At 42.3% G+C, this 25721-nt stretch overlaps 1 protein-coding gene across 1 annotated transcript in view; it reads left to right on the forward strand.

Annotated features, from left to right (window-relative positions):
- Nucleotides 1-25721, forward strand: part of GRHL3 (grainyhead like transcription factor 3) — a 95737-nt gene that overhangs the window by 14683 nt on the left and 55333 nt on the right. The window contains exons 2-9 of the mRNA XM_078681257.1: nt 8847-9039; nt 10472-10536; nt 12284-12623; nt 14051-14130; nt 15337-15490; nt 18908-19019; nt 21532-21626; nt 24255-24413. Of these exons, the coding sequence (XP_078537383.1) occupies nt 8847-9039; nt 10472-10536; nt 12284-12623; nt 14051-14130; nt 15337-15490; nt 18908-19019; nt 21532-21626; nt 24255-24413 (1198 nt within the window). The remainder of the gene's footprint in view (nt 1-8846; nt 9040-10471; nt 10537-12283; nt 12624-14050; nt 14131-15336; nt 15491-18907; nt 19020-21531; nt 21627-24254; nt 24414-25721) is intronic.

The following is a 25721-nucleotide window of genomic DNA, read 5'->3' on the forward strand; positions in this document are numbered from 1 at the left end:
TTTTTAGGTGGAGCCTACTAGACTGCACTGTGTATTGCGAGGCATATTGCAACTTACAATGGACATAACATTTGAGAATGTTATTTTATTAAATATATGCTTGGGTTTTATGGCCTTTTGTGACATCCTGCACAGGATCACCCCTTTAAACCACTCATCGTCAGACTCCAGGTGCCTTGAAGTCACAACACTGGCATCCTGCTTCTGTGGTCATTGACTCATTCACTCACTCACTCACTTACTCACTCACTCACTCACTCACTCACCCACCCTCGCCTGCCCTTTCATTCATCCACCAGTAGATTCATGCTATAGTATCCATTGAAAAACTCCCTCTTTCACTCACTCCACCACCCTCTCACCCAGTAACTTGCTCACCTTCCCATCCACATTCATAGGCGGCACTATCAGACGGTGTTCACTCACCAACGTGACACGGAGTGATGGCCACAGTGTACTTCCTATCATGCAGTTTTTTACTTTTCACAAAGCACTCCAGTTGTGGTACCCTCAATAATTGTGCCAGCAAAGGATCCATGGATTGAATGGGGATGGGATCTGACACACCCTCAGTAGGTGGTTCCAAAGACTATGCATAATAGCATTATAGTTTACCTTATTGCTGATTCAGTCCCACATTCAAGCTTCTATCGTTGACTTTCATTCAGGGGCCACTGGCGTAAAGTTAAACAGTGAGAGTGCTCGACAGTGTGGTGTTCCCGAAGTGGGCTGAGGTGGACTCAGTAACATCTTCGGTAGAGCAAGAGGAGAGACGGTCTCTGCCTCAGCCGCCCTTCCTTTCAGAGGCAGCACCTATATCTACAGGGCAGTCAGCCTAGAGTTCAGTTTGGGGGATCCCCTTTGCGAGGCCATGGGTAAACCTGTGCACTAACAAAACTAGAATTCACGCTAAATTCTATACTGAGCAAATGTATGTTGTGTACATACGTTCATCTGAAACCTAGCGAAACAGAATCTTAATTTCAAGGCAACACCTCCCAGGACCACCGCGATCCCATAAATATTTAGTCTTTGTATACCAATGAGCCTGTTACCCAGGACAGTCGCTTAGCAGCCGCCCATCACAGGAGCCATTAAAAGGCGTTTGTGTTCAAGGGACGCCATTTGTTCACAGGTTGCCTGACAGGCAGCTTGTATTATCAAGCCCGGTGTTTACATCACCTGCCCACAGAAACGACACAGCAAAGGTGGTCGTCAACGACACTTTTCAAGCTCAATGAACTAAAGGGGTGGGTAGTTTGACGCCGGCTTCCCGCGACGCCGCGATAACAAACGCAACGCAGCAGGAATTCCCATGGGCAATTACACGAAATTAACCATTTTCCCTTCTAGCCAGCTACAGAATGCAAGAGCACCTGTCAGGGCACACACCCTCTTCAATCACACGGGCTCCAACAACCTCGCCCTCCTGTCATGCTCGCATTTGTGTGCCTTCACCACCTACACACTTTTGCAGACAATAGATATCTTTTCATTGCGCTGATCTCTTTCAGCAGCCATCTACTTTCCTTCTTTGCACAATTTGGCCTAATTCAGCTTGTCCAAAGGCGGTAAGCACTCAAGGGGCCCGGTAGAAGCTCCCTTCGTTCAAATGCGGCAATTAGTGTCAGCTAAAATAAATCAGCATACAGAGTGTCACATTTCACTGGTAGAATGATTTTGACCTTGGCAGGACCTGCAAGGTCAGCAAAGCCCCTGATCTTTGCCCACCTGTGGCGGGACACCTGCTGTATTTAGGCTTATCTACTTGTGTGGCAGGGTTTTGTCAGAATTTAATGATCACAACTTCATATTACAACAGTGCCATGACTTAAATATCTATTACAAGAATATTGTTAAGGTACATTTATATAGGTAAGCCTCGTTAATGTACCTCCTTATATATGTACCTTGATGATGTATATATCTTTAAATTATGTGGATGTGGAGTTAAAAATAGTACATCTATGCTTAACAAGAAATACTTACTTAGGTAATTATTAAGCCACCATATTTTATAACAGCATTTCCCCATGATATTGTGACATACTGTCCCTAGTAGAGATTGCTTTAACGAATCAGCTACTGCGGTGGATACACTTTCGTCAGAGTCAAATGCCAAGTAGGCCACCATGTTACTTCAGCCCACTAAAAGGTCATTTTTCTTGTCACAAACACTCCCAACAAACAAAACAAGCGATGACCTTGACACACAGTGTTCTCCCTGTGCTTAGATGCTATTGTTTGTTTTACTGGCATTGGGTTTTGCCTCCCTTATTGGAGGGAACCAGTAACGGAAAATCAGGGGCAGTAGAGCCACCCCAAGTAGGGTGGTGATACCTCTACTGTGATCACACAGCAGAAGGAGAGATGGTCTTTCCAATCATCCTAGAAGAGCAGATGAGGATTCACTGTCATTCCTGTTCCTGCGCCTTGAAACGAGACACAGGAACAGCGATATTGCAGAAGCTCTGATAAACTCAAAATATTGCCTCTGCTCTTATTAAATAGGTATTTATAATACAAATGTACATACCACATACTCCACCCACTGCTGACCTCCAAGGAATGGCCCAGATACCAGCTGAAGTGGAACCATTTCACAATGGTATGAATTGGGAGTTTTCTTTTAATGATTATGTAATTAACTACGATAAACACATAGATCTTCATTAACTCTTTTTGTACACGATATGCAAATAAACTACTTGACTGATTAACCTGACTCTGTTTAACTCTGATCAACAGAAATATCTTTTTTTAAATATCTTTGCTTATTATTTGGAAAGCGATTATGTGCTTGGGCGTATTCCATTACTGAACATACATTTACCCGAGGTCAGACTTCGCAGTCGACATTTTCCCTCATAAACATCCAAGCACTTTTCTAATATTCTAGTGGGACAGACTACTCCTGCCTGCCTGGTTGCAGACTAAAATAGAGTGGCCCATGTTTGTTGTTAGTTTGGGGCTCTATGTTGACTTCAGATCGGGTATGCATATTTTCAAGGCCAAGATGTAGACATTTCCAATGGGAGGGTGGTAACTAGAAAGTGTTAACCTTAAGGTAGCATACAACTTAGGAAGAGAATTTTTCCCAGGGTGGGTTTGAAAAATCAAAGCGAACATTGTCACAAATTTTCCGAATCGGAAAGCCAATGAAATGATAATAATCTGCAAAACATAGGAAAAACACTTGGCCTACTCCAATAATAGAAAAAAAATCAACATAGATAGCACAATTGTGCCATCCTGAACCTAAACAGAATGATGGGTAGTAGCTCCATACAAGCTAACCCAAAGAACCACAAGCACCATATGAAAAATCTGGTCTCCATATCTTACAGGTGCCTTGCTCCAAACTCCGAGCTGGTTTCAAATAAGTGTGTTTGGTCTTCGAGTGAGCATAGTTGATTTGGGGTATATTGATATGTTTGCATACTCTGTTCTTCACTTAACAAGACTATTTCTGGGGGTGTTTTGTCCTCGATCAACCAAGCTCTGTGAAAGAGTGCTCCCTGGCTGCAATTTTAATGCAATCTTAAACCTCGACTACTTACAAATACACAAACTTTTACATAGTTTGGAAGGACATGACTCTTGCTAAAAGGTTTCTCAATGTGACTCAGTAGAAGGTAGAGATGTAACACTTTATTACTATCGCTGTTGGAAATCCATATAAAGCAAGGACAATATCATAGCCATGAACTTTGCATATATTATAATTCCCACGAATACTGTATTTTGACAATACTGCTGGCCACGAGTCATCAAACATGCCATCCAGCAGGGTTGTCAGCCTGGTCTTGAATGCTCGGCTGTATGCCCATTTTCAGGATATTTACTTGCACTGAATCCAAATCGAACCTATTTACATATTTTTCAGTAGTTCTCCCGACAAAGGGTATAGATGTTGCACATTCTTGCATTATAAAATATTATATACCGATCATGGGTACAAGAGTCTCCATGTTCATTCCGCTCTGTGCTGTTGTTAGTGGTGTGCTAGCAAAACATATAAATCTGCCTGAACTGAACATAAATATCTTAATTAAGAATAAAAACAAGAGAAATAGAGTGCAAGACAGCTGCCTTTTCACTTGACTGAGTACTGGGACATCTAGTTTCCTTGGCGTCTGAGCCTCTTTCAACACCTCTAAACATGTACCCAGTGCGAAGGCGGCGTCAAAATGACTGAAGAACAGCAAGCAAAATAGACATCTCAACGGGGTCACCAAATGTCAGGCTCAAAAAAGTTAGAAAACAAACAAGCTGCACCCTTTGTGAAGTCATGTACAGCACGGCGAGGCTTTGTCGTCTAGTAACAACAGAGACCCACAGTCGAGCATGACTGCTTATGTTCTGCTACCTCTCCCTGAATACGCTCTTTCAGGCACGAAGCCGCACAGGAGTGGGACAAAAGCAAATGCCGTCAACCACAAAGTGTGTGGCATATGTCCTTGACAAATGCCACAGGAGGGAGTGTGGCAGAGTCTGTCTATTGAAAAGCAGCTAACCACTACCAAGATGCTGTGCGTGACTGGCCACCACTGCAGACTGCCAGTAAAATAACAACTTGATATTTAGCGACAAAAGGCATGGCCCTGATGTTAGGCTTAGTTGACTGTGTAACCACTGACTATGCTGAGAAGAAATGTGACTTTTTGTGATATAGTTCCAACTTCTATAATACACAGTGCGTGTTATGCTGAGTTTGAAAGAAATGGAAGCTAAAGAAAAGACTTGTTTTCTTCTCAAAGAAAGATCTAGGGCGAGGAGTGTGTTCCCCAGTCTGTGTGGCCATAGTCACAGTGGGTCTTGGGCATATGGAGTGGGCACCGCCATGGAAGAAGCCATCTAGAAAACAGATGGGATAAATTGCTAGGTTGATTTGCCCTCTGGATCTCACTGGGGCTTTGGGGCGGGGCCTACCCCCTATTCAACCAATGAATGGCTGCTAAACTGAATTATTGCCTCTATGTAGGGAGAGGGAGAAGGACCTAAAAAGAAAGAGGAAGTCTGTTAGAAGGGTTACCGTTAAAGAGCATGGGGGATAGACGTCTCCAAAGACCGCAATTCAAAATAATTGCAATACGTGATCTACTGAGCAACTTCACACATTAACCAAATTGATGTATATATCAGAATATTGCACTCAGGTTGGGTAAGCAGAGCAGCAGTGGCCGCCAGCGGCAAACAAAACTGGTAGGGCAAATATTTAACCCACTGACAGGCACTGGTAAAAACAAAAAAAAACAGCAGTGCCCTTAGGCTCGGTGTCAAAGCTCTCAATCATGATCTCTCAATCATGATCCGTTTTAATCGGGAAACATCCTTTACAACGCGGTCAGTACACCGCAGTGCTGTTACATCGCGGTTGTTACAACGACCGCATGTAACAACGCTATGCCTTTTCAACGCAAGTCTTTACATCGACTTGCGCTAGATGGCGTGCTAACATTAAAAATAGTGTAGTTTACTATCCCAACACCTTCCCTACTGATAAGTGGACTGGAGTTGGAATAGTAAATTACACTTTTTTAATGTTAGCACGTCACCTAGCGCAAGTCGATGTAAAGACTTGCGTTGTAAAGGTATAGCGTTGTAACATGCAGTCGTTGTAACGACTGCGATGTAACAGCACGCGTTGTAATAACACGCGTTGTTACATCGTACATCCGTTTTAATCAGTGTTTACGAAGGGGCATGATTAAGAGCTCTGAAGTTGAAGCTGAAGGTACTGTAAGTTTCTCTCAGTTCCTGTCAGTGAGTTAGTTTAAATTAAAATAAAGAAATAAAGATTTACTTACCTCTCTCAGCACTAAGTGGCTCCTCCAGCACAGGCAGCAAGCTTCCAGAGCCTCGTCCAACTCCCCTCTACCCATCCTGGCGCGGCTCTTATGCTGCTCAGGTGTCATGAGAGCAGCGCCAGGATTGGCTAGAACGTCCTGGTATGATGCTCCTTCAGGCCCTGGAGGCCTGTGATTACTCTCCACCCAGCTGTCTTAGACAACTCAGTTGGGGTGTTTAAAGTGCGCATGTCTGGCAGGCAATTGCAAGACAGTGGGTCAAAGTGAAATGCGCACCTTAAACTGAAGTCCACTGTGCCCACTGTTCCTTCCTGCTGCCAGCCCCACCCTCTCAGGCTCGGCTGCTTGCCTGAATGAAAAAGAAAATGGTAATACATTTGTTTTATTACCATTTTATTTTTCATGTTACCCATGACTTTCAGCGGCAGGGCGCCGCCCCTTTGTCCTCATGGAGGTACCGCTGCTGCAGGACAGCCCACTTATGGTTTGGACCTTCTGGTTGTCTCTTGCAGGGACTTTTCTGTTGCAGCTGCTCCCCGCTTTCGCTCAGTGCGGGGCTTCCAATGGGGCCCTGAGGACTGGAGCTGGAAGCGTGTCATCAATCCATGTCACCAGGGACATCTTAAGGATTTTGGGGTCTTGTGCCAAACGTATTTTGGAGGCCCCTGTTCGGATAATGAGGTGTGTTTTCAATATTGTATCACAGCAGCAGCTAACTAATATCACTGCAAATAATCTCTGTGACATATGAATATGTGAGGTCCTGTTTTGATCTAATAGAAACTTTTTTATGGCTGTTGCATGAAACATTTACACACCATTTCGCTCCAAAATGTCTATAAAAGGCTCACACACATCACCCACATTAAAAATAAATGAAAGGAAAACGGTATTTGAAATAATCTGTTTGAGAATTATTCAGGGTTATTAGGGCAAGACTCTGCAGAAAAGAGCTGGCTCTATCATGGCCCCCTAAAGGCTGGGTCCCTGGGCCAGAGCCCACTATGCCCACGCCTTAAAATATCTCTGCATGTCGCTATTTTGTCCTGGGAGAAGGATGGGCTACCGAGCACGGAGGCAAAGGGGATCAGCCCTGGTGCTCCTCAGGCGTCTCATAGACCTGACAACTACCATTTAAGTACAACTGAGATGATGGCAATCCCTCTATGATCGTCTTCCTTCTTTCATGCACGAGTGGAGATGGTCATTATCTCATCACTGAATTTCCCGCTTGTGTCACCAGATTTGTTTTCAATGCTGCATATGCAAAGACGGCTTGTTGCAAGAAGGTATGAGGAAAGACCTGAGGGACACAAGATACTGTGGTGTTTGTTTGTAATTTCATGGCAATCAGTGTATGGAAGTGTTGGTAGTCTTAAGAAAATGATTATAATTTGTAAAGAAAGCAAACAAGCTCACAAAGAAGTGCGGCCTGTGTCTTGTAAGAGAGAGTGCAAATGGAGAAGAGCCAACATTCACTATCAAAAAAAGAAATGGAAACAGAGGCACCAAGCCATTTTGCAGGCACAAACTCTGCAATTCAGGAGGTTTGCGACCGTAAAATGACATTGGGCCTCGTACTAAACCCCCTTTTTTATGTGGGGGGACTCTTTCTGACGCTAGAAAGGTATCTTGTGAATCATTACAAATTGCAATGAGAAGGGGGCATGAAAACATGTTTCTGAAGATAAAGTCTAATTGTATTTTCATTTTTGTCACGCTTACTACCCGAGATGAGGTTTCGAAGTGATTTTCGGCCAGTAGCACGCTACTCTGGAACCCAAAAAGGATAAGTGGTCGATTATTATAGAGAAATATGAAATTAATTTGAGTGGTGGACATGTGGGTCTATTATTTGGATTGAAAAAGGATAGTGGAGGGATAGAAGAGGGAAGGGTAGATGCTGTCTGCTGACCCTATCAGGCCGCCATCCCTGCATGTGCTGGCATGCTCAGGGGATTGCAAATTGCTACTTCGTAATTGATATTCATCAGGCTGGTCCTTTTGTGACATCCCCTGCAATTGTGCGTTTTGCAATGTGACCTCTCAGCACATAAGGAGCACTGCAAATTGCAGACTAAGGTGAAAACTTGATGCTGGCTGCTGAAATTTGTCGGTCTGCAAATTAGGCATCCAGGTTTCCAAATGGGTTTTAGTAGATTGGGTCCCGATCTTTTGTAGGTACTTTAATTTCACTGCAAATGGATATGTACAAGTATGGCATATCGTATAATTCTGAACAATATACTTAATATCAAATACCTGGGAACAGGATGGGGTGGAGGTAGAATAGCAATCAAGTATATGCTATTTAACGTCAGTACACGTGATAACTCTGGAAAATAAAACGTCCATGTTTAGATCTCCAAACTTCACTCCAGTTGGAGCTGATCTCTAGAACTCCCTCTCATCGAAAATGGGATTTAATTCTGACCACAAGTAGTACAAGAAGCACTTCAGAAAAGTATTGATCTAGAAAAGATACAGGCCTTAATCTAGAATTGAATGTTCTCTTTATGTATTGCTGTTGGACTTCTGAAATCTATGCATCTTTTATACCAAATAAATGCATGTTCTGAAAAAGTAAAACTGGCTGAAAAGATCAAACGTGGAGAGGTGATCTACTGGCTAACATGCTGACCTTGTAATCTGTGGGTTTAATTTCTAGTTCTGACTCTGCATGAATCTGGGTAGATTGTGAACAAGTATGTACCAAATTCACAGGGTAGTCTCTAGTGCTGTCCCAGTTATAAAGACTTCGGTCATGCATTCTGGTCACAGCTGGACTCCACACACCATACCTGTCTCAGTACGGCGCTACGCTATGGCTGAAATAACTCATAAAGTGCTTTGCTGCTCTTTAGAGTTAGGTTGGCACTAAATCAAGTAACTGTGGTGTATACTCTGTTAAGTACATCAGCACATCACAAATGGATGGTAGGAACCAATAAACATGCAATTCTGATTTTGTTGAGCATCTCTACTGCATAATCCAATGTCTCATTTGTAAGATCCTTCTGGTGCTCTTCTCCCTAGTTTCCGACCTGTCATGCTGCTACAGAACGAGAGCGCAAACCTCCAGAAATACGCCTACACCAACACCAACGAGGACGAAGCCTGGAAGAACTACCTTGAAAACCCACTGACGGTTGCCACCAAGGCCATGATGAGGGTGAACGGAGATGATGACAGTGTGGCTGCTTTGAGTCTTTTATACGATTATTATAGGGTACAACATTTTCTTATGCTTCATGCTGCCGCCTTCTTTGAATATGCTTTGGATTTTCCCCGCTTCCCTGTACTACATAGAGGTCATTCTGAAAATGAGCTGTGGCATAGATATACATTTTTACTTATGTATTCGTAAAGATATTCTCCACATTGGCGAAAAAGGTGATAGTCCGATAACCATGATCTTTGTAAGACTTTGCTTGCATAAGGAAAGCTTTGCACCCCTCTGGTGAGAGGGATATTTCTCATATCCCTGCTACGTCCATGTCAACTACATCCTGCACAATGTTCAAAGAGACATTTATGCTTACAGAAGAGGACAGGCAATAATTAGAGCACAGAACATCATCCACCTCTAGTGAATCGATAAATAGAAGAACAATGGCTAGAAAATGAGTCATTGCTCCAACTTACAAGCCACCTTTAGAATAAACAATCGCCCTTAAGAGAAGAATTGTTTCCTGTTTGGTTGTATTGTTTATCAACGAGGATGTCCAGTTATCATCGAGCAATGAGCAAGTGCACCATTGGACACCCATCCATATTCAATTAACCTGCCATAATATGTATTTATTTATTTTTAACCAGTTTGAATGCCATATTTCTTAGGTGAGTTCGCAGTCACTGACTATGAATTTTAGTCTGAATGGAAACATTCAATCATATGTTAACCTCAATTGTACACTAATATAGGATTTTAAAAATTAATATGTTATTCCTGCATTGTACTGATATACAGGTTTTTCATTGTTAATTAAACAACTTGCCTTTCACTGGGACTAGCTTTGGACAGCTAAGGGCATCCCAAGCTGTGGAAGGTTAGGAGTATGAATTTGAGACTCTTTAAGTTGTTATTCCAATTAAAAAAAGCTCAGCACTGTTAGAGACAATCATAACAAAAATGGAGAACAAAATTGTTATTTCATCCTAAAACCATATGTATTATTAACCATTGTAACAAATGGTAATAGATTTCGCTTTATTGAGTCAGATACCCAAGGTTAAAAAATATGCCACGTAGACTCTATTTATGAAGCCAAAAGGCATGTTATAACACGTACGAGTGCTAGGAAATATTCCATGTCATTATTATTGTAAAATAAAGACTTTGTATGTGCTTGGCTCTTCATTAGCCACAAATATGATGCAGGGCCAGTGTAGGGCATTAGACACAATGAGCACAGAGACACTGCCTTCAAATTTAATAGCCTTAAGAGTAGAGTTTGGATTTGTTCCGACATCTAATGTTCAACACCATATTTTCAGTCCCTTGGTGGATCCAGTAGCCGCTATCACAACCCTTAAGATGTTAAGTGAATTGGAAACAACTACCTCAACCTCTGGAAGTGTCCATATTTACTTGTTTGTCTTCTAACCTAAGATGTTAGCACATATTTTACAAGTAATTATGCTTTTTTCTCCTTCAAAAGGTTCCAAAGGAAAAGCGAATCAATATTCCACCTGGGCCAGCTGGACGAAATGAGCAAATGAAAAGGTTAGACGATTCTTGATAACAGTTTCTCCCTATGTATTTTATTAACCTTCTCAATCAAATATGTATATGTTCTCAAGTCTCATGTAATCAAAATGGATTGTCGCTGGAGTGCTCTTGCTTTCTTGTCTTTCCTTGTAGCCCTCATCTGCTGAAATCTCAATGTTATATAATAGATCATGCTTGGTATCTCTCCTTTAATTTACTATAAAGAAATGGTCTCAAGTCAATACTTAGCAGTATTCTCTTCTATCGAAGTAAAGAGAAGTTATTGGAATTAGACATTGGTCCATCTTGAGTGGAACTCTTACCATCCCAATGTTCTGATCCCAGATAGGGCTAATAGTTTCTGCCTGTACACAGCTTGTGCGTGCTCTTCAGGGATTAAGTATACAAGTATGTTGGCAGCCTTTCTCTGTATTTGTTACCCATCACCAGGATTGTTAAACCAAAGCATGTTTGATGCCTTTAGTTCCTAACTGTCTTGGAAATCTTTCTTTTGACTATACCTCTGTGAGAAAGTGGAAACTAAGATATATATACAAATATATATATGGACGGTTTTAAATGGAAAATAAAACAGCCAAACTAACACTATACATGAACGAGTAGGGAAATGGGAAACATGGGGCAAGGAGCAAGCAGTGACCTGGAGTTAAATTTGGTATGGCAACCTTTCTGTAGTATAACCTTTCACACAATTCACAGCAGCCTTATTTCGCTTCTTGGTTGGGTAAATGCCATATTCAGGTTCTGTACATGCACATGGGTTAAAAGGTCTACATTATCTGTTAATATAAAAATTAGGAAATGAAAGGATATAAGAGTGGCACATACGAGGTATCGGTTTAGGGTTTCCTGCTGACCGTGCATAGCCAGGACAGAAGTAAAGTATTATGGATGGACATCAGTCACTTATTTGGCATTTTGCGGCGGCGAGAACCAGACTTGTGCTTTTCTGGTGGTCAGTCTATATTTCTTACAAAAAGTTCAACGTTCATCGGGACTATGGCCTGCAAAGACGTCTTGGTTTTGGGGACTGCAGGAAGAATGCTTTGGTGACAAGGAGAGGCGACACGTTGTTCTTCCTTTTGCTTTGTGAACCCTGTGTTTTAGGTGATTTATGGAATTTATTGCGGATGTTCTAGCATATCAGTCCATCAAGAGCAGCAAATAATCGTGTTACCATGAGGCCTGACATTTCTTGGAGATGATGTGACCTCTCTCTGCACCTCATTCTAGTGTAAACTTCTCGGCAGCTCTTTTAATTCCAAATCCACTTTCTCCCTTTCTAGTGTTTTTCCTTAAACATGTCTGAGACATTTGCTGCACCATGTCTTCCATGGTTCATTTTCACAAAGTATAGGCGCGCTTCAAATTAGACTAATACATTTGTTGTGGATCATGCCTGAGATTTTTTTGTATCTGATTGAGTGCATCTAATTTTTGAGCTGTAATGTTACTTGTGGTTCAAGTTATTTTAATTAACTTTTCTTGAGGCTCATCCCTCAGCTCAGTCCTTTCTTCTCCTGGTCATTACTCACCAAGTGGCCTTCCAGGAGCCCCAATGATTTGCTATACGATATTAATGAGTATATTGACTACAAGGAGATAAATTCAACCTGGATTAAAAAAAGAGAGTGTAATGGGCAGGGTTCAAGGTGGGGCTACCAATTCAAATATTATCTTTACATCTGTGGTTGACTCTGGAGGTATTTCTCTAACTTTGTATATATGGTTATCTTTGTAGGAATTTCAGTAATATGGACTATGAGTCGGATATTTCAACTTTGGAAAGTTCTGCGCACATCATGAAGTTTTTAGCTGAGAATGCCTCCATGACGCAAGAGTACTGTGATGGACATAAAAAGCCAAGCCTTTTGGGCCTGGATTACCTCTTCAGCTTGGATAAATCTGTTCCCCCACCAAGCACGAGCAAGTTAGACGCAAACTCCACCGATGACTTCATGGACTCTTCATGCAATGTTTATGAAAAAAATACTCTGAACTCTCTGTTTGAGACAGTACATGTGGCTCCCTCCCAACAACGCTGGCAGCCAGATAGCACGTTTAAAGACGATCCGCCTGAGGTAGGAACTTTCTTTTGCCTGGATTGCAAGCTTAGGTACAAAAGCTGTGCCTCCCCCTTTGTGTTACCATTTCATTTATCTGCCTTACCTCTCAAGGAACACATGGTTCCAAATATACAACACTTCCTGCATTTCTGGACATTCTACAATTTCTTTGAAGTACCCCTTATCCGTATTTTATGATTTTTCTAGATCATTTCCCTTTTTTTTAAAGTGTTAAGACAAGCCAAGATACCACCAGGTAGCATTGGACCACTTTAAACCTATAGTGTTGTTTTATTGATGTCGACTAAACCATTAGCGAGGCTTTACATGAAATGTTGTTTTTAGCTCTGGATTCTCTAAGGCAAGATGGACAAAGGCAAATTAGGGATAGTTCCTAGGAATCTAATGTGTTGATGCTACTAATAACAGAAGCACTGTAAAGATAAATGCAAGGACTTGCAATTGTGTAGGATACAGGAAAGTCAACATATGATACACACATCACAGGCATCCAAAAAACACTTCAGATGATTCAAGCATGTTCATTGATGGGGTGAATCTAGATAGAAGAAGGGGTTCTTTATTGAGACTTCCAGATGTGGTGCTTTAAAGTATGCGTGCTCGCTAACCGTCATTGACCACCAAATCCAGCAAACAGCTTTTAGAATCTCCACAATGATTATTCATGACACATATAAATGCAACAAATTGCTTATTTGCATAGCCATCATGTACCCGAACACCAAACTCGGTGCAGTCCTTGATGACTGCAAACAAGTATATATGTGCTGCAGTAATGCCAGGAAGGTCTCTGGCGCAAAGAAGAGGCCACATCTGCATAAATGCCATTGGGCAGAGGTACTAAGCAGCTGTAGTACTGGTGCCTTTAACACAAAGTCCAAAATGTGTGCTGAGGAAACGCAGTTCATCATATTAGTATTACAATCCAGCAACAAAGGATGTATTATAATGTGAATGAAGGTAAAAATGGCCATACAAGCTAGGCCTAGCTCTCATAGGTTTTGTGGATGTATACATTAAAAAAGTTGACAAATCATTTTTAAAAATCCTTCATGGGTTTGCACTTCAGTTCCTCTCAGTTAATAAAAGATCTCACCACAAAACGCCTGAAAACCCCCAAGACCAAATTAGCTCAAGAGATGGTGTTTGTATGGGGGGGTTTGAGATCCAGGAGGTAAAAGCAGACGTAAATCAGACCCACAAACCATAGGGGTGCTCATTATCTCCAGGAAAAAAAGAATACAATTCCAAAACATGTTGCTAGAATACCAAAAAGTAATGTCCTCATTAAGAGTGAGATTATCGAACCATAGTTTTCTACTGAAATTCCCAAGTCTGGCTTGCAGATTATTCAATGGAAAGAGTCCACACAAGTTTGTGTAGCCTCCTTATATCTACTTCTATTTTTGTGTCTTTTGCAGTCGCTCATCTTTCATGACATTCTTCGAACGCAGGCTGAACCAACATGCTCGGAGGACTACATTCCCTCAGGCACAAAGAGGTTAGTTGAATTTAAAATTTATGTGATTGAGGTATATCCTAGCTTACATCGTGAAATGTTATTCAAAGCTGTACTTCCTGGGCTTTCTGGGCCATAGTTTGTTTTTGACAGAAGTGAATTAGTAATGCATCGATGTTGTCCATTCCTTTACAACGGGGTTAGCGGGATTGTGTATTTCATGCTCATCCTGGGGAGAGTGAATCCTTTAACACTGGCGCTCATATTAAAAATGTCCTTTGCATACTGGTTTGGGTGTAGATTGAAGTTAACAGCCACAGACGTATTACAGGTAATGTTGTAGTACCCAGGGCACAAGTCCCAAATAAAGAAGTGGGGGGACGCTCAGAGACAGGATGTGACGTCACGACAGGAAGTGACGTCACGAAAGAAAAAAACATAGAAATACAGTAATAATCACGTTTCAGTGGGCCCGGCCCCCGGTGCCACTGCACCAGTAGCAGCTCGCCCCTGGGTGTATGGGGGGGTGAATGAAGTCACGGGAAGAGAGGAGTGAGGGGACGAGAAATGGGGAAAGGATGCGCGCCTCGTAGTTAAGAAAGTGTGAAGGCTCAAAGGGGGGGGGGCGTGAGCAGGTCACGAACAGAGCGCGGGGGGGGAGCATCTATGAGAGGGGAGAGCGGGGCAGACTTCAGGAGAGGGAGCATGAGATGGGTAGCGAGTGAGTGGGCAGGGGAGGGTGATGGGAGGGGTGGAGAGAGGAGGAAGCAGGATGCGAGGTCAAGGTTGGGAGATCGGCGGTGCGCCGGTCCAGTAAGTAACACCATCATTGTCCAGTCCAGCTTTTGGTCAGGGGGGACGGCGTCCACCCTGTAAAATACGTTAAAATAAGTGGGAGGACGCCGTCCACCCGCGTGGTACCCCGACTCGAGCCCTGGTAGTACCCAATGCACTTTACCACATGCATTTCTGGGGACATATGCTCAAGGATACACCTAGACGAATTTGTCAAAACAATAATTCCCAGAATAGCAGAATAACATGGAAACCACTGATTTCCGGTGATAGTCTCAATTCAATAGGGGTCTATGTGGGATTGCCTGTAATCCATGGGGAGTTGTGCGTCCTGGAAATAGCGGTGTCAGCTTTGTCGCAAATACTGGTTGCAGTATTATTGCATTGCTATTACTGCAGTGTTTGGATTGTGGGGCTGAGTATTTACAGAACATTCTCTCTTGGTATCTTCAGGGATTTTGAATACACGCTGGGCTCTCCCAAGGCGATTCATGTCAAATCCGGAGACTCTCCGATGGCATACCTCAACAAGGGGCAGTTCTACCCCGTCACTCTCAGAACAACTGGAGGTGGAAAGTGTTTACATTTATCTTCGAACAAAGTGAAGGTAAGGCATTTCAGATACCCATCTGCACACATACGCACACACACACACACACACACAAAAAGAGGATTTCCAGTAGCTGATTAGTCTGGAATGAATGTGCTACAATGTTTGCAAATGCAACACGTACACCATTTCTTCAGAGAAAGCATTGGTTTGTTTGCATGGATTAAAATATGTATGATATTCCTTAGCAGTGCTTCTTTTTGGGACAGATTCTTTTTATAGACTCTAAGAGTGTACCAGCAATGCGCTTAGTCAGCCAATCCTGTATTGATCAACTCAGCCTATTTTTCAAGTAGGTGGAACTGATCTGTCCAAATAGGAGGACCACGCTTTAGGAACTTTCCTCCAATCTCCAAACAGCTTCATGGCCCCTCTGCTCTATGTTCCCATGGCTGTTTGTTCGGACAGCAGAATTGCACCACATGCAGCTCTACTATGCATGGGTATCTTCTTTGTAGCCCTTTTCCTAATCCTGCTATGTTTATCCTAAAAAATATTGTTGACCAGAGTGCATACATGCCAACATTTAATAAGAGGAAAGTGGGAATTACAAAAAATAATCAGGAGACAGTATTTCTCCCATTGACTTCTGTTGAGGCTGAATTGGGTCTGTTGTCATGTATGGAACTTGCAACTGTGCTGCTGCAGGATTGGATATTAGGATTGCAAATATATATTTTTTCCCCTTGCCTGTCAGGAGCACGGAGAAAGTGCTATGACATGTAGAGAGAATATGACAAAAGAGCAGGTTACTAGCAATGCGCACTCCGAGTCACACCAAACAAGTCCCTGTCACCAGAAGCCTACAGAGAAATCAGGACTTTGTATGCAGGAATCGGGAGGCAGTAGGCTCACCTTGAAATCGGTAGTCTCCCACCTAAATCAGGAAGGGGGCATGTACAAGAGAGCTAGGGTGCTGCCTTCTGAGCCCTGCTCAGGGATCCAATTCAAAATGAAAAAATTATTGAAGAGAAATTGTAGTCATGTTAAGATTACTTGACTTTCATCTCAGCTAGTGGTAAATCTCAATCTCGTGCCTCATTGCTACCCGATAACATGTCTTGACAGCACATCATGAAGTGTCTTCCACTTGGAGCATAGCAAAGAACAGTGCAGCAGGCACACTGGTACTGTGGTCCACTCCGCCACAGTTATAGCTGCTGTTTACTACAAACCTAAGGCCTAGGGTCCCATTTTTCTTGCTTGCATTATGGCATTAGTGTCCCTGTCACCTTGCTGAAACATTGTCATAATCTCCCTCCCTCCCCCAATGCCTTTTCCACCGTTCAGTCTTTCGGTAGATTTCATTATAACCTTGCAAACATTCTAAAATATTATGTTATCTGGGCAAACCCAGCAGCACTACCCAAAATTACTAATGTCCAACTTGTATATTTCGAAGGATATCACAAAACGGATGAGATTCTCATCAAAGAGACTGCTTCTTATGTATTTGAGCATAACGTTTTCACTGGATTGAATAGAATATGAAATTTGCTTTATCGTTTTAAATAAAAATAAAAAAAAGATACTTTAATGATTACATTTGACTTTCTTCAGTTGACAGTTGGGGGGAAAAGCAAAAAAAGAGCGCCGGTTGGAAACGGTGGAAATCCCCACTACTTCCGGGTCATGTACACAGCAGTTCTTGGGGTTTCCCCAGCCTAGAGGGCGTTTTGCTTTTGCACAGCCTATTTCCCTAATTGCATGGCTCAGCAGAAAGTGATTTCTGCAAATGCAAACCATGAGAATTCCCTGAGTAATCTTAGAGTGTGCGCGATTGTTCATTTTATTAAATTGTGAATACATTTTAAAAGTGCTTCATACCCATGACAAGGTGCCAAAAAGCCCTCACGGGTGGATTGCAGGCTACACTGTGCTTGGAAGATGTAGGAAACATTTTAATGTGGGTGGTGGTAACCAGAGTGGTGTTCCTTTCCTGTCTTTGGTTACTATAAATAGGTCTGCAATGGCAGGAAGAGGAGTGGGAGGTACGATGTGTTGTTACGCTTGGTTGAGTGGATCTCTACCGGGTCCACATAAGATTGACAGAGAACCAGCCTATGGAATGCATGGATACAGTCAGCCACTGTAAATTATCTTAAGAGACATGAGAAATGTCCGACAGGCACACAGGAGAAAGGGTACACTAGTAAACCCTTTTCAGGCATTACAAGGGAGTTATAGAAGAACAACCCTTGGGAGTGCACAAGCAAAAGGCAGCAGGATAAATGTTGTATGGGGCAATCCAGGAGTGGTAGTGGCGTAGCTTTCAGTGCGAAATTGTTACAGGAAGCCTGGATGGATGCCCTGTAGCCCACAACATTCTCTTCAGTTTCCACCCAGGAGCAAGAGAGGAGTAACCTACGACCGTGTGGCAGCCGTGTCAGTGTTTTGTGGAGTCAATCAGTGAGGGACCTGGGTCTGTAACAAACTGGGTATCTGCCATACCCTGTACTAGTACTGTTGGCAGTAGGCTAATGTGCCTGAAGGAATCTAATTGGCATGCTGGGTTAATTGAAGACAAGAAAGGGTTAAAGGAAGGAGAGTTGTGAGATAAATGTTAAGGGATAAAGGGCCAGGCATTTCCTAGCCCCAACAGGTGCAAACAGGGAAGACGACGGAAAGACATCCTTAACCTCTCTGATCTGTACCCAGCAACATAGTCTGGATGTCCTTGGAGGAAGGCTTACGTAGGTTCAGGGCAGAGGCTGGAATGGATAGGGATTGGCAAGCAGCTGATGATGGCTATACAAGGGAATCATACCAGGACAGATATGGGGAAAGGCCGGGTGATGGGCTCAGCCTGCAGGAAGTCTGGTTGGTTGACTGTGACCAGGAAATGACACAAGCTTGTGGAGGCAAGGAAAAACCCAAGCAACCATTCACAGCTGGATCTCCTAAAAAGCAGACTCTCATTTTTTCATAGTATCAGGCAATCACAACAGTATCCATTTTTAAATACCCCAGGGAGTATTCTGCTCCAAATTGCAATTCATCATTCACATGAGGCAGGCGGGGGCAGGGATCGGGCTGTTATCTTTCCCTCACTGCGAGGAGATCAGAATGGCACTCACATTGTGAGGAGTAGATATCAGTCCTTGGGAAGAGGGCCAGGCCTGGAGGAAGGAGTAGGTAATGTGCTCAGGCCCCTACTAGGAAAGAAGACAAGCCAGGGTAGGCAAAGAAAGAAACATTACAAACAAACAGTGACATCAATATGATGTACCTCAAATTAGTGATGTCTGACCAGTCTCAAAATTTACTCAAAGACACGGTTCCATTGTTAAAGTTCTTGACAATTCTTGTTTCTCCACTACCCGCATGTCGAAGAAACTAGGGTCAAACTAGTATTATTTTTATTTAAATAAATGCTGCATTTTTTTACTTAATCCTTGCTCCTCTGCTCCACAGAGCGTTGTTATGGTCGTCTTCGACAATGAGAAGAATCCAGAAGAGCAGCTGAAATGTTGGAAGCACTGGCACTCGCGGCAGCCCACCGCCAAGCAGAGGGTCATCGATGTCGGTACGGCGAACTGCTGTAAATATAAGTCTTTTGGATTTGTGAAAGAAGCACTTACATTTTTATCATTTATTTGTATTAAATGTAAAGACCATTTGTTTCACTAAGTACAACTACACTAAAACTGGAATATGTTACGTAGCTAGTCATCTATCATTGCAGAGCAGAGAGATTCTTAAGTGGAAGGTGCAGTGCCCAGAGATTGCAGGCCACAAGTTGGAATACCAGAATGGTTCACTAGAGTGGATAAAAGATGTAATATTGAGTTGCGTGATAGTACCGCTTATTATGCAAGTGCCAAGAGGCAAATCAGTGTGTGTTGTTTGCTTCATAAATGGTCGTTATTTTTATTTGAAGACACTAAAACTATAAAACGTGTGTTGTTGAGCTAATGATAGATGTTACTCTCTATCAAGTCAGCACATTTGCATATAGAGTATTGGTTATCTTTTTTAGAGACTGACCATTTTGCCCTATGTTGACTATGCATAGTGGTCTGTCAGCTGAACCAGACATTTCAGCGCCTGCCTGTTGTTCATATTCGTTAGCTAGACCTTCCTACCCTGTGTAGAGTCCTTGCTGACAGAGCCCTGCATGAGCAAAAGTCCAATCTAAGGAAGAGAATAGTGCTCTAAAATGGCGGCCGTATGACTCGAGCAGCAATGCGGAACTGGCACAGTGCCACCGTAATAATTTAGCTCAGTAGCCTCCGGTGAATGATGACCTCAAGTTTGAAGGTACAGCATGCGGTCACATTTGGGATGAAATCCAATATAGGCAACTTCCTTATTATGAGTGATTATCAGCCGCATTGCAAGCATTAACAAGAGCAAAAGCTGCGATTGTGCGATATGTTGCAATCCTTAACTGCGACGAACAGCATCCATTGAGTACATGACTCAGTTCCTCATCTAGGCATGGTGCAATACATTGCCCGATAACAATGATTCAGCTATTACTAAAGGACATTGTGGCAAGGGCAGTACCATCTGTGAAAGAGTAGAGGCGGCTGCTTCCCCCTACGCTGGCTTTGCATCAGAGACGTTTTACGGCATGAGCAATGTGGGCCATGGTCCAGGGCCCCAGCCTTTCAGGGGGGGGGCCTAATAAAGCTAGCTCACTTCTGTAGATAGTCTTGTCCTGATGACCTTGAATAATTCTTAAACAGATTGTTTTAAATACCATTTTTAGTGTGAGTGAAGAATGGGAGTCTATTACTAACATTTTGCAGAGAAATGTTTGTTTTTCAAAAGCATGCAACATCTATAAAAAAAACTTGTTTTAGATCAAAACAGTTTGAGAAATTGGAGGGGGGTCACAAAGATTATGTTGCTGCACTATAATACCGAAAAACACATCTCTATCCATAAATATTAGATTTTATGAGATTTATAATTTGGACCTGTGTGCCTGTGCAGTAAGCAAACGGGACATGAAGGAGCTAAAACTGGATCATAAATTCAAAGCTGGTTCGAACAGTGGCCCCCAAAATATGTTTGGCCCTGGGCACCCGAAATCCATAAAATGTCCCTGGTTTGCACGTATGTAAAGGCATAAAAAAATCATGTATAGTGTACATTTTAAAAACGTCAGAGTACAGGTTCGCAGAGTTGCACTCTGAGCGCCTGACGAGATTTTCAGGAGTTGCTCTTGAAATACATTTGCAAACAATTAATGTAAATGGGAATTGTTTACGTAGTCAGTGATTATCCTAAAAATCTGCGATCAGCCTTTGCTGAATACCTCTAATGTAGACCTAAGACGCAGCACTTGACACCATATGCAGCATTAACAAACTACAAATGTGATTAGAATGCACATATCTGTCACAGAAGTTAAGCTGGTCTTAACTCTCTGTGAGTCCTTTAAGGCTTTACTACAAAAGCTTACACACATCAGCTTCACTTACCACGGAATACACCTCCCTACACTTTCTTTGCCTTGTTTTGGTCTCTTTAGTCAGCATTGCTTCTCCAGATTATATCCTTGGCGTCAGCATGGTTCATTTGGGGGCGAATCTATGTCGCTTGTTCCGACTATCCACATAAGGTATTTTTTTACATACAACAAAACCAAATGGGAAATAATTAACATATGCAGTAGTTATCCAAAAATGTACCATGTGTCTGGCTCTTCAGGATCTGCTCTTGATGCCCAAACACTATATTATTGGCGACCAGTGCTTAATGCTGAATTTGAAGCCTATCACTCTCAGTGTTAACCTCCTCTACAGTTTCATGTAGCTGTGACCATGTGGGCTATCTTCACAAGCATTTTAGAATGCCCTAAACATTAGTGTATTTATTTTCATTTTAAACCATCACAATTTGCAATACAAACAAGCACTTTTTCACTTCTGTATATCGATCTTATCCTATATTTGACATTGTCATCAGGGTCACATAGTTTTGCATGTTAAGGGTGTATTTAATGTGCCATCTCCTTTTTCCGTATTGTCCAATAAAAGCTCATTTTAAGATATCTGATGTAACTGTAACTTTCATGTCAATTTCAGCTGACTATAAAGAAAATTTCAACACAGTTCAGCACATCGAGGAAGTGGCCTACAATGCGCTGTCTTTTGTGTGGAACATTCACGAAGAAGGAAAGGTATGTACAAATCAGAGAAAAGATATTTTGATTTGTGCTGGCGCATAATTGGAGGCCATCTAGCACCAGTGACTGTTGAGTCTGTGTCCACGTTTTTAGATAGTTTCTATTGATCAGGTGCCTTGTTTTGACTGTTTAAGGTAGGAGTAGGTTTTTCTCAAGTTTTAAAGGGGGGAAATCCAATAATGCACATCCCCCTGCACGGTCTTGAAATTTTCTACTTTTAAGAAGCTATTTCCTCTTTAGGAAACCTTAAGTGTGATGTAGTGAAGCAAGATGTATCCCAGTATCTAGGAGCCGTTTCAATCTTGGCAATGTCAATTTAAGGCCTAGTTTACACTCCGCCTGTTACTGTGACTCTTGCTGCAAATCCAAGGGATTAGACACTCAAAGCTTGGGAAGCCACTCTTTTCAAATCCACCCACAGAGAGACAGGCCATCTCTGTCACTAGTGATACTTTCCCTTCACTGCTGCTCTCATTGTAAGAGACACTGGCTGATGGAAATGATAAAAAAGCCTCAAGGTTTGACTTGGACAGTGGTAATTTGCAGAGATGCCTTTCCTGGTGGTTAGCGCCCAGAGGCAAATCATCTTTTTTACGACGCTGAGATGTCGATAAACATCGAGGAGGCCAAGCTGTCAGAAACTAGACATTTCAGGCATGTCGCCCCGCACCTGGGGGCAGCTCATGACAAATGCACTGATCTAGCAGTTAACAGGAACCCTTGTCTACAGTATGGCCGGGGGCCCTGGCTGGGCGGGGCTGCAGAGAGAAAAGAGAGGGCGCTTTCACCAAAGGCGCTGGGATTTGGACTCAATTAGAAATCTGCATGGCACTTGTTGCTCAACCCCCCTTCCCACCTCCTTCCCACAGTTAAAATGTACAAAAAACAACTAAATGGTCTCTTTTGGGTGGAAGGTATGCAAAACAAAACGCTAGAACCATGACTTCAGAAGACAGGTATTCGCCCCCTACACCTGTCTTCAAGCCTCGAGCTTTTTTTGGTAGATTTCTCAATATCTGCTGGAGAGTAGGAGGAAATGAGCAGAAAAGTGAATGGCCTAGAGGAATCTGCACAGGTTAAACACCTGAATATGCATTTCTGAAGCAATTTCAGAGCCAAATGCACGTTTTTTTCAGAACTGTGCTTTCCTACTGCAAACTTAGATGGGATGTAGTTCTATATTTTAAGTAAGACACACTTATAGGGAAAACAAAATTGTGACTGAAATCTCAGGGCTTCTGCAAGCAGTGAACTGGCATATATATATTTTTAATCTTTGTAAATCACCATTCCAAAATGTGGATCCAGAAAAAAATTAGATTTCGAAAAACAATAGGGGATGTAACTTTGCCTTTGCGTTCATTGAAATGAAGTAAAATTTAAGCTGGAAAATGTTAATAAAGACAGTTTTGCATTTTAAAATCAGGAGTCTCTAGCATAAATTCTGAGCATGAATGCTAACCAAAATACCAAGATTATATGACACTGAACCACAGCTTCATTGTAAAATGTAAGTAAAAGCTAATGCAATAATGTTCTTAAATTGTTTTGATGGCGGTTGATGCGTTTTGGCAAACAGCTGGAAAAAAGGCAATTCAGACGTTTTCAGCAAACAGCGCAATATCTGAGTAAGATTTTGCTGACACCAAGACAAAGTTATATGTCACTACATACATTTTTCCACAAACATTTGAGGTCAATTCACAACAGATTTTTCAGGCCTCAGTCGGAACACCTGGGAAAAAAATCATAATTTAGAGATTCATAAAACTTGATAAGCTCTTAATTAAACGTCTTGAAAGGCATGTGTAAATCCACATAAAAATATTAGTTGATGGAATATGTATACATTAATTCACCTCCCTTGTCTGAGCGACACGACTAGTTCTTGAGTTACACTGATGGTGGCAAAGATGAATGATCAACACTTGTCGATGTGCATAAAACAATCTGGATTCCAAGCTGTCCCAGGTCAGGCATGCACTATCAGACAATCCAGGCTATGCATTTCATACACCAGCACTTTCGCTTCTGATATCTATAGGTTTAAATGTATGCGTGTAGGTGTGGGGTTAAAGGTCTCAGGGTATGAACAGCTGTAGGGTAAAAAGTCATGACCGGCTGATGTGGGCACATGACAGCTATGACCCAAAGAGATGATAAAAGCCGGTCTAGGTTTTAATTAAATCCACTCATGCAGTGTAATGTCAGAAGGAATCCAGTAAAGGAGACAAAGCAATCTCCCAATCCTTCTTTGAAGTAAACACTATTTTCAATCACTATAGCATGGCTGCTGCGTGATACTTAGCACAAGGGTTACTTTCTTCCAGCCTCGATGCCAATATCTGGCTGCAGAAACCTGGGCCCAAACCTTAGCATTGAATTGTGGAACTACAAGTCCCAGTGTTGTTAGGAATGGAATTTGGTGGATCTCATGACACGGGGTTAGCTGGCAGCTATGGTCTGCAGCTTTTTTATGAAGTATGTTTTTAAACCAGAGCCTGATAAAGGAAGTGATGGAAAACAGAAACCCCAAGTACATCTAAAAAAATAAAACAGAGCCAAGTAACATATGCTAGAATCTGCAATGCAAAAGACTAAGTTGCCCTTTTCTTTCCACAGATGTTCATTGGAATTAATTGCTTGAGCACCGACTTCTCCTCACAAAAGGGCGTGAAAGGAGTCCCCCTAAACCTCCAGATCGACACTTATGACTGTGGCACCGGGACCAACCGACTCGTGCATCGGGCTGTCTGTCAGATCAAAATATTCTGTGACAAGGTAAGAACCAGTGACCTTCCTTCATGTAGCAGCACACCCCAGATCAAAGGCTGAGGAAAGGTTCAATCAAGAAAAAGATTTCAAGCTGTCTCATTTCATGCATCAGTGGGGCTCATTAGGCAAAACTACAAGTGTAGCAACTTAGCTGAACCAAGTAAGAACACTAAGGGGATTCCTGGGACCGGTTCTTAGGTCCTTGAGGAACACAACAAGCAGAGTTTTGAATTTCAAAAGGCCTGAAGCAGGCTTCCATCCTTCTGAAGTGATAAAGTAAGTGCCTTTGACTGGAGGGAAACAGCAAGCACTCTTTATAAAATACTTAGTCATTATTCCATGCATCTGACATGGGACAAGTTGAGATTTTTACAAGAATTAGAATTGAATTTCTGTTTGTGACCACTCCAAGATGGCAGGTCTATGGGACACCTTGTGTGAACGGGGCCCACCTTCTGGTTGTCTGGCATTCCCGCAACTTGGGTGTTCTCGGGTGGGTGGGATGGATTGAGTCGTGGCCTTTGTAGGGATCCACCAGAACAAAAGGTGCGGTGAGATGGTGTTCATCCTTTTTGCTGACACCTCCTCGCCACACCCCGCCCACCTCTTAGGATGCCCCTTAGCCAGGGCAGGAGCTGCTGTGGCTGGCAGGACTGATTGCTTCTTTCCCTTCCCCTGTCTCCCCCTAACTTTTATGTTTTTAGCTCTCTTGCTCTGCGTCAAAGTCTGATTTTGAAAATTAAGTGACGCCCCCCAAAAATGAGTGCCGGTGGGCCCCACTTCAACTACCTGCTCAAAGTGAGCACCGAGTGAACCTCATGAAATGATATACATACCTGCAACTTGTACCACAGATTGTGGGAGTGAGAACCCCTTGCTAAATGCTTTGTTTACTTCTACACCAGATTACAAGAGATTGTTTTCTCCCATAGCTGCCAACAAGGCCCCTTGTGGTAAAACACCACTTCAACTATGCCAAACCTTTTAGGAAAAAGTTGCCTTCTGAGACTGCTCGTTTATTTATTTATTTATTTATTTATTTATTTATTTATTTAATGCGATTTTATATAGCGGGAACTTTACCCGAAGGTGTCAGAGCGCTTTACATAAGAACCAGTTGCAAAACATAAGGACTTAGGATTACATGCGTTACATAGAAGATGCAAACAGAAAAAATTGCAAATGTACAAAATGTAAAGTCACACAAGGAAGAGATACAAACAGAAAGAAAAATTGCAAATGTACAAGTAGTAAAGTCACTCAAGGAAGAGATGCAAATGGATATACTCTAAGAGTCACATAGGAATGGTAGAG

This window comes from Lissotriton helveticus, chromosome 3_1 (genome assembly GCF_964261635.1).
Source record: "Lissotriton helveticus chromosome 3_1, aLisHel1.1, whole genome shotgun sequence".
NCBI classification, from domain to species: domain Eukaryota; kingdom Metazoa; phylum Chordata; class Amphibia; order Caudata; family Salamandridae; genus Lissotriton; species Lissotriton helveticus.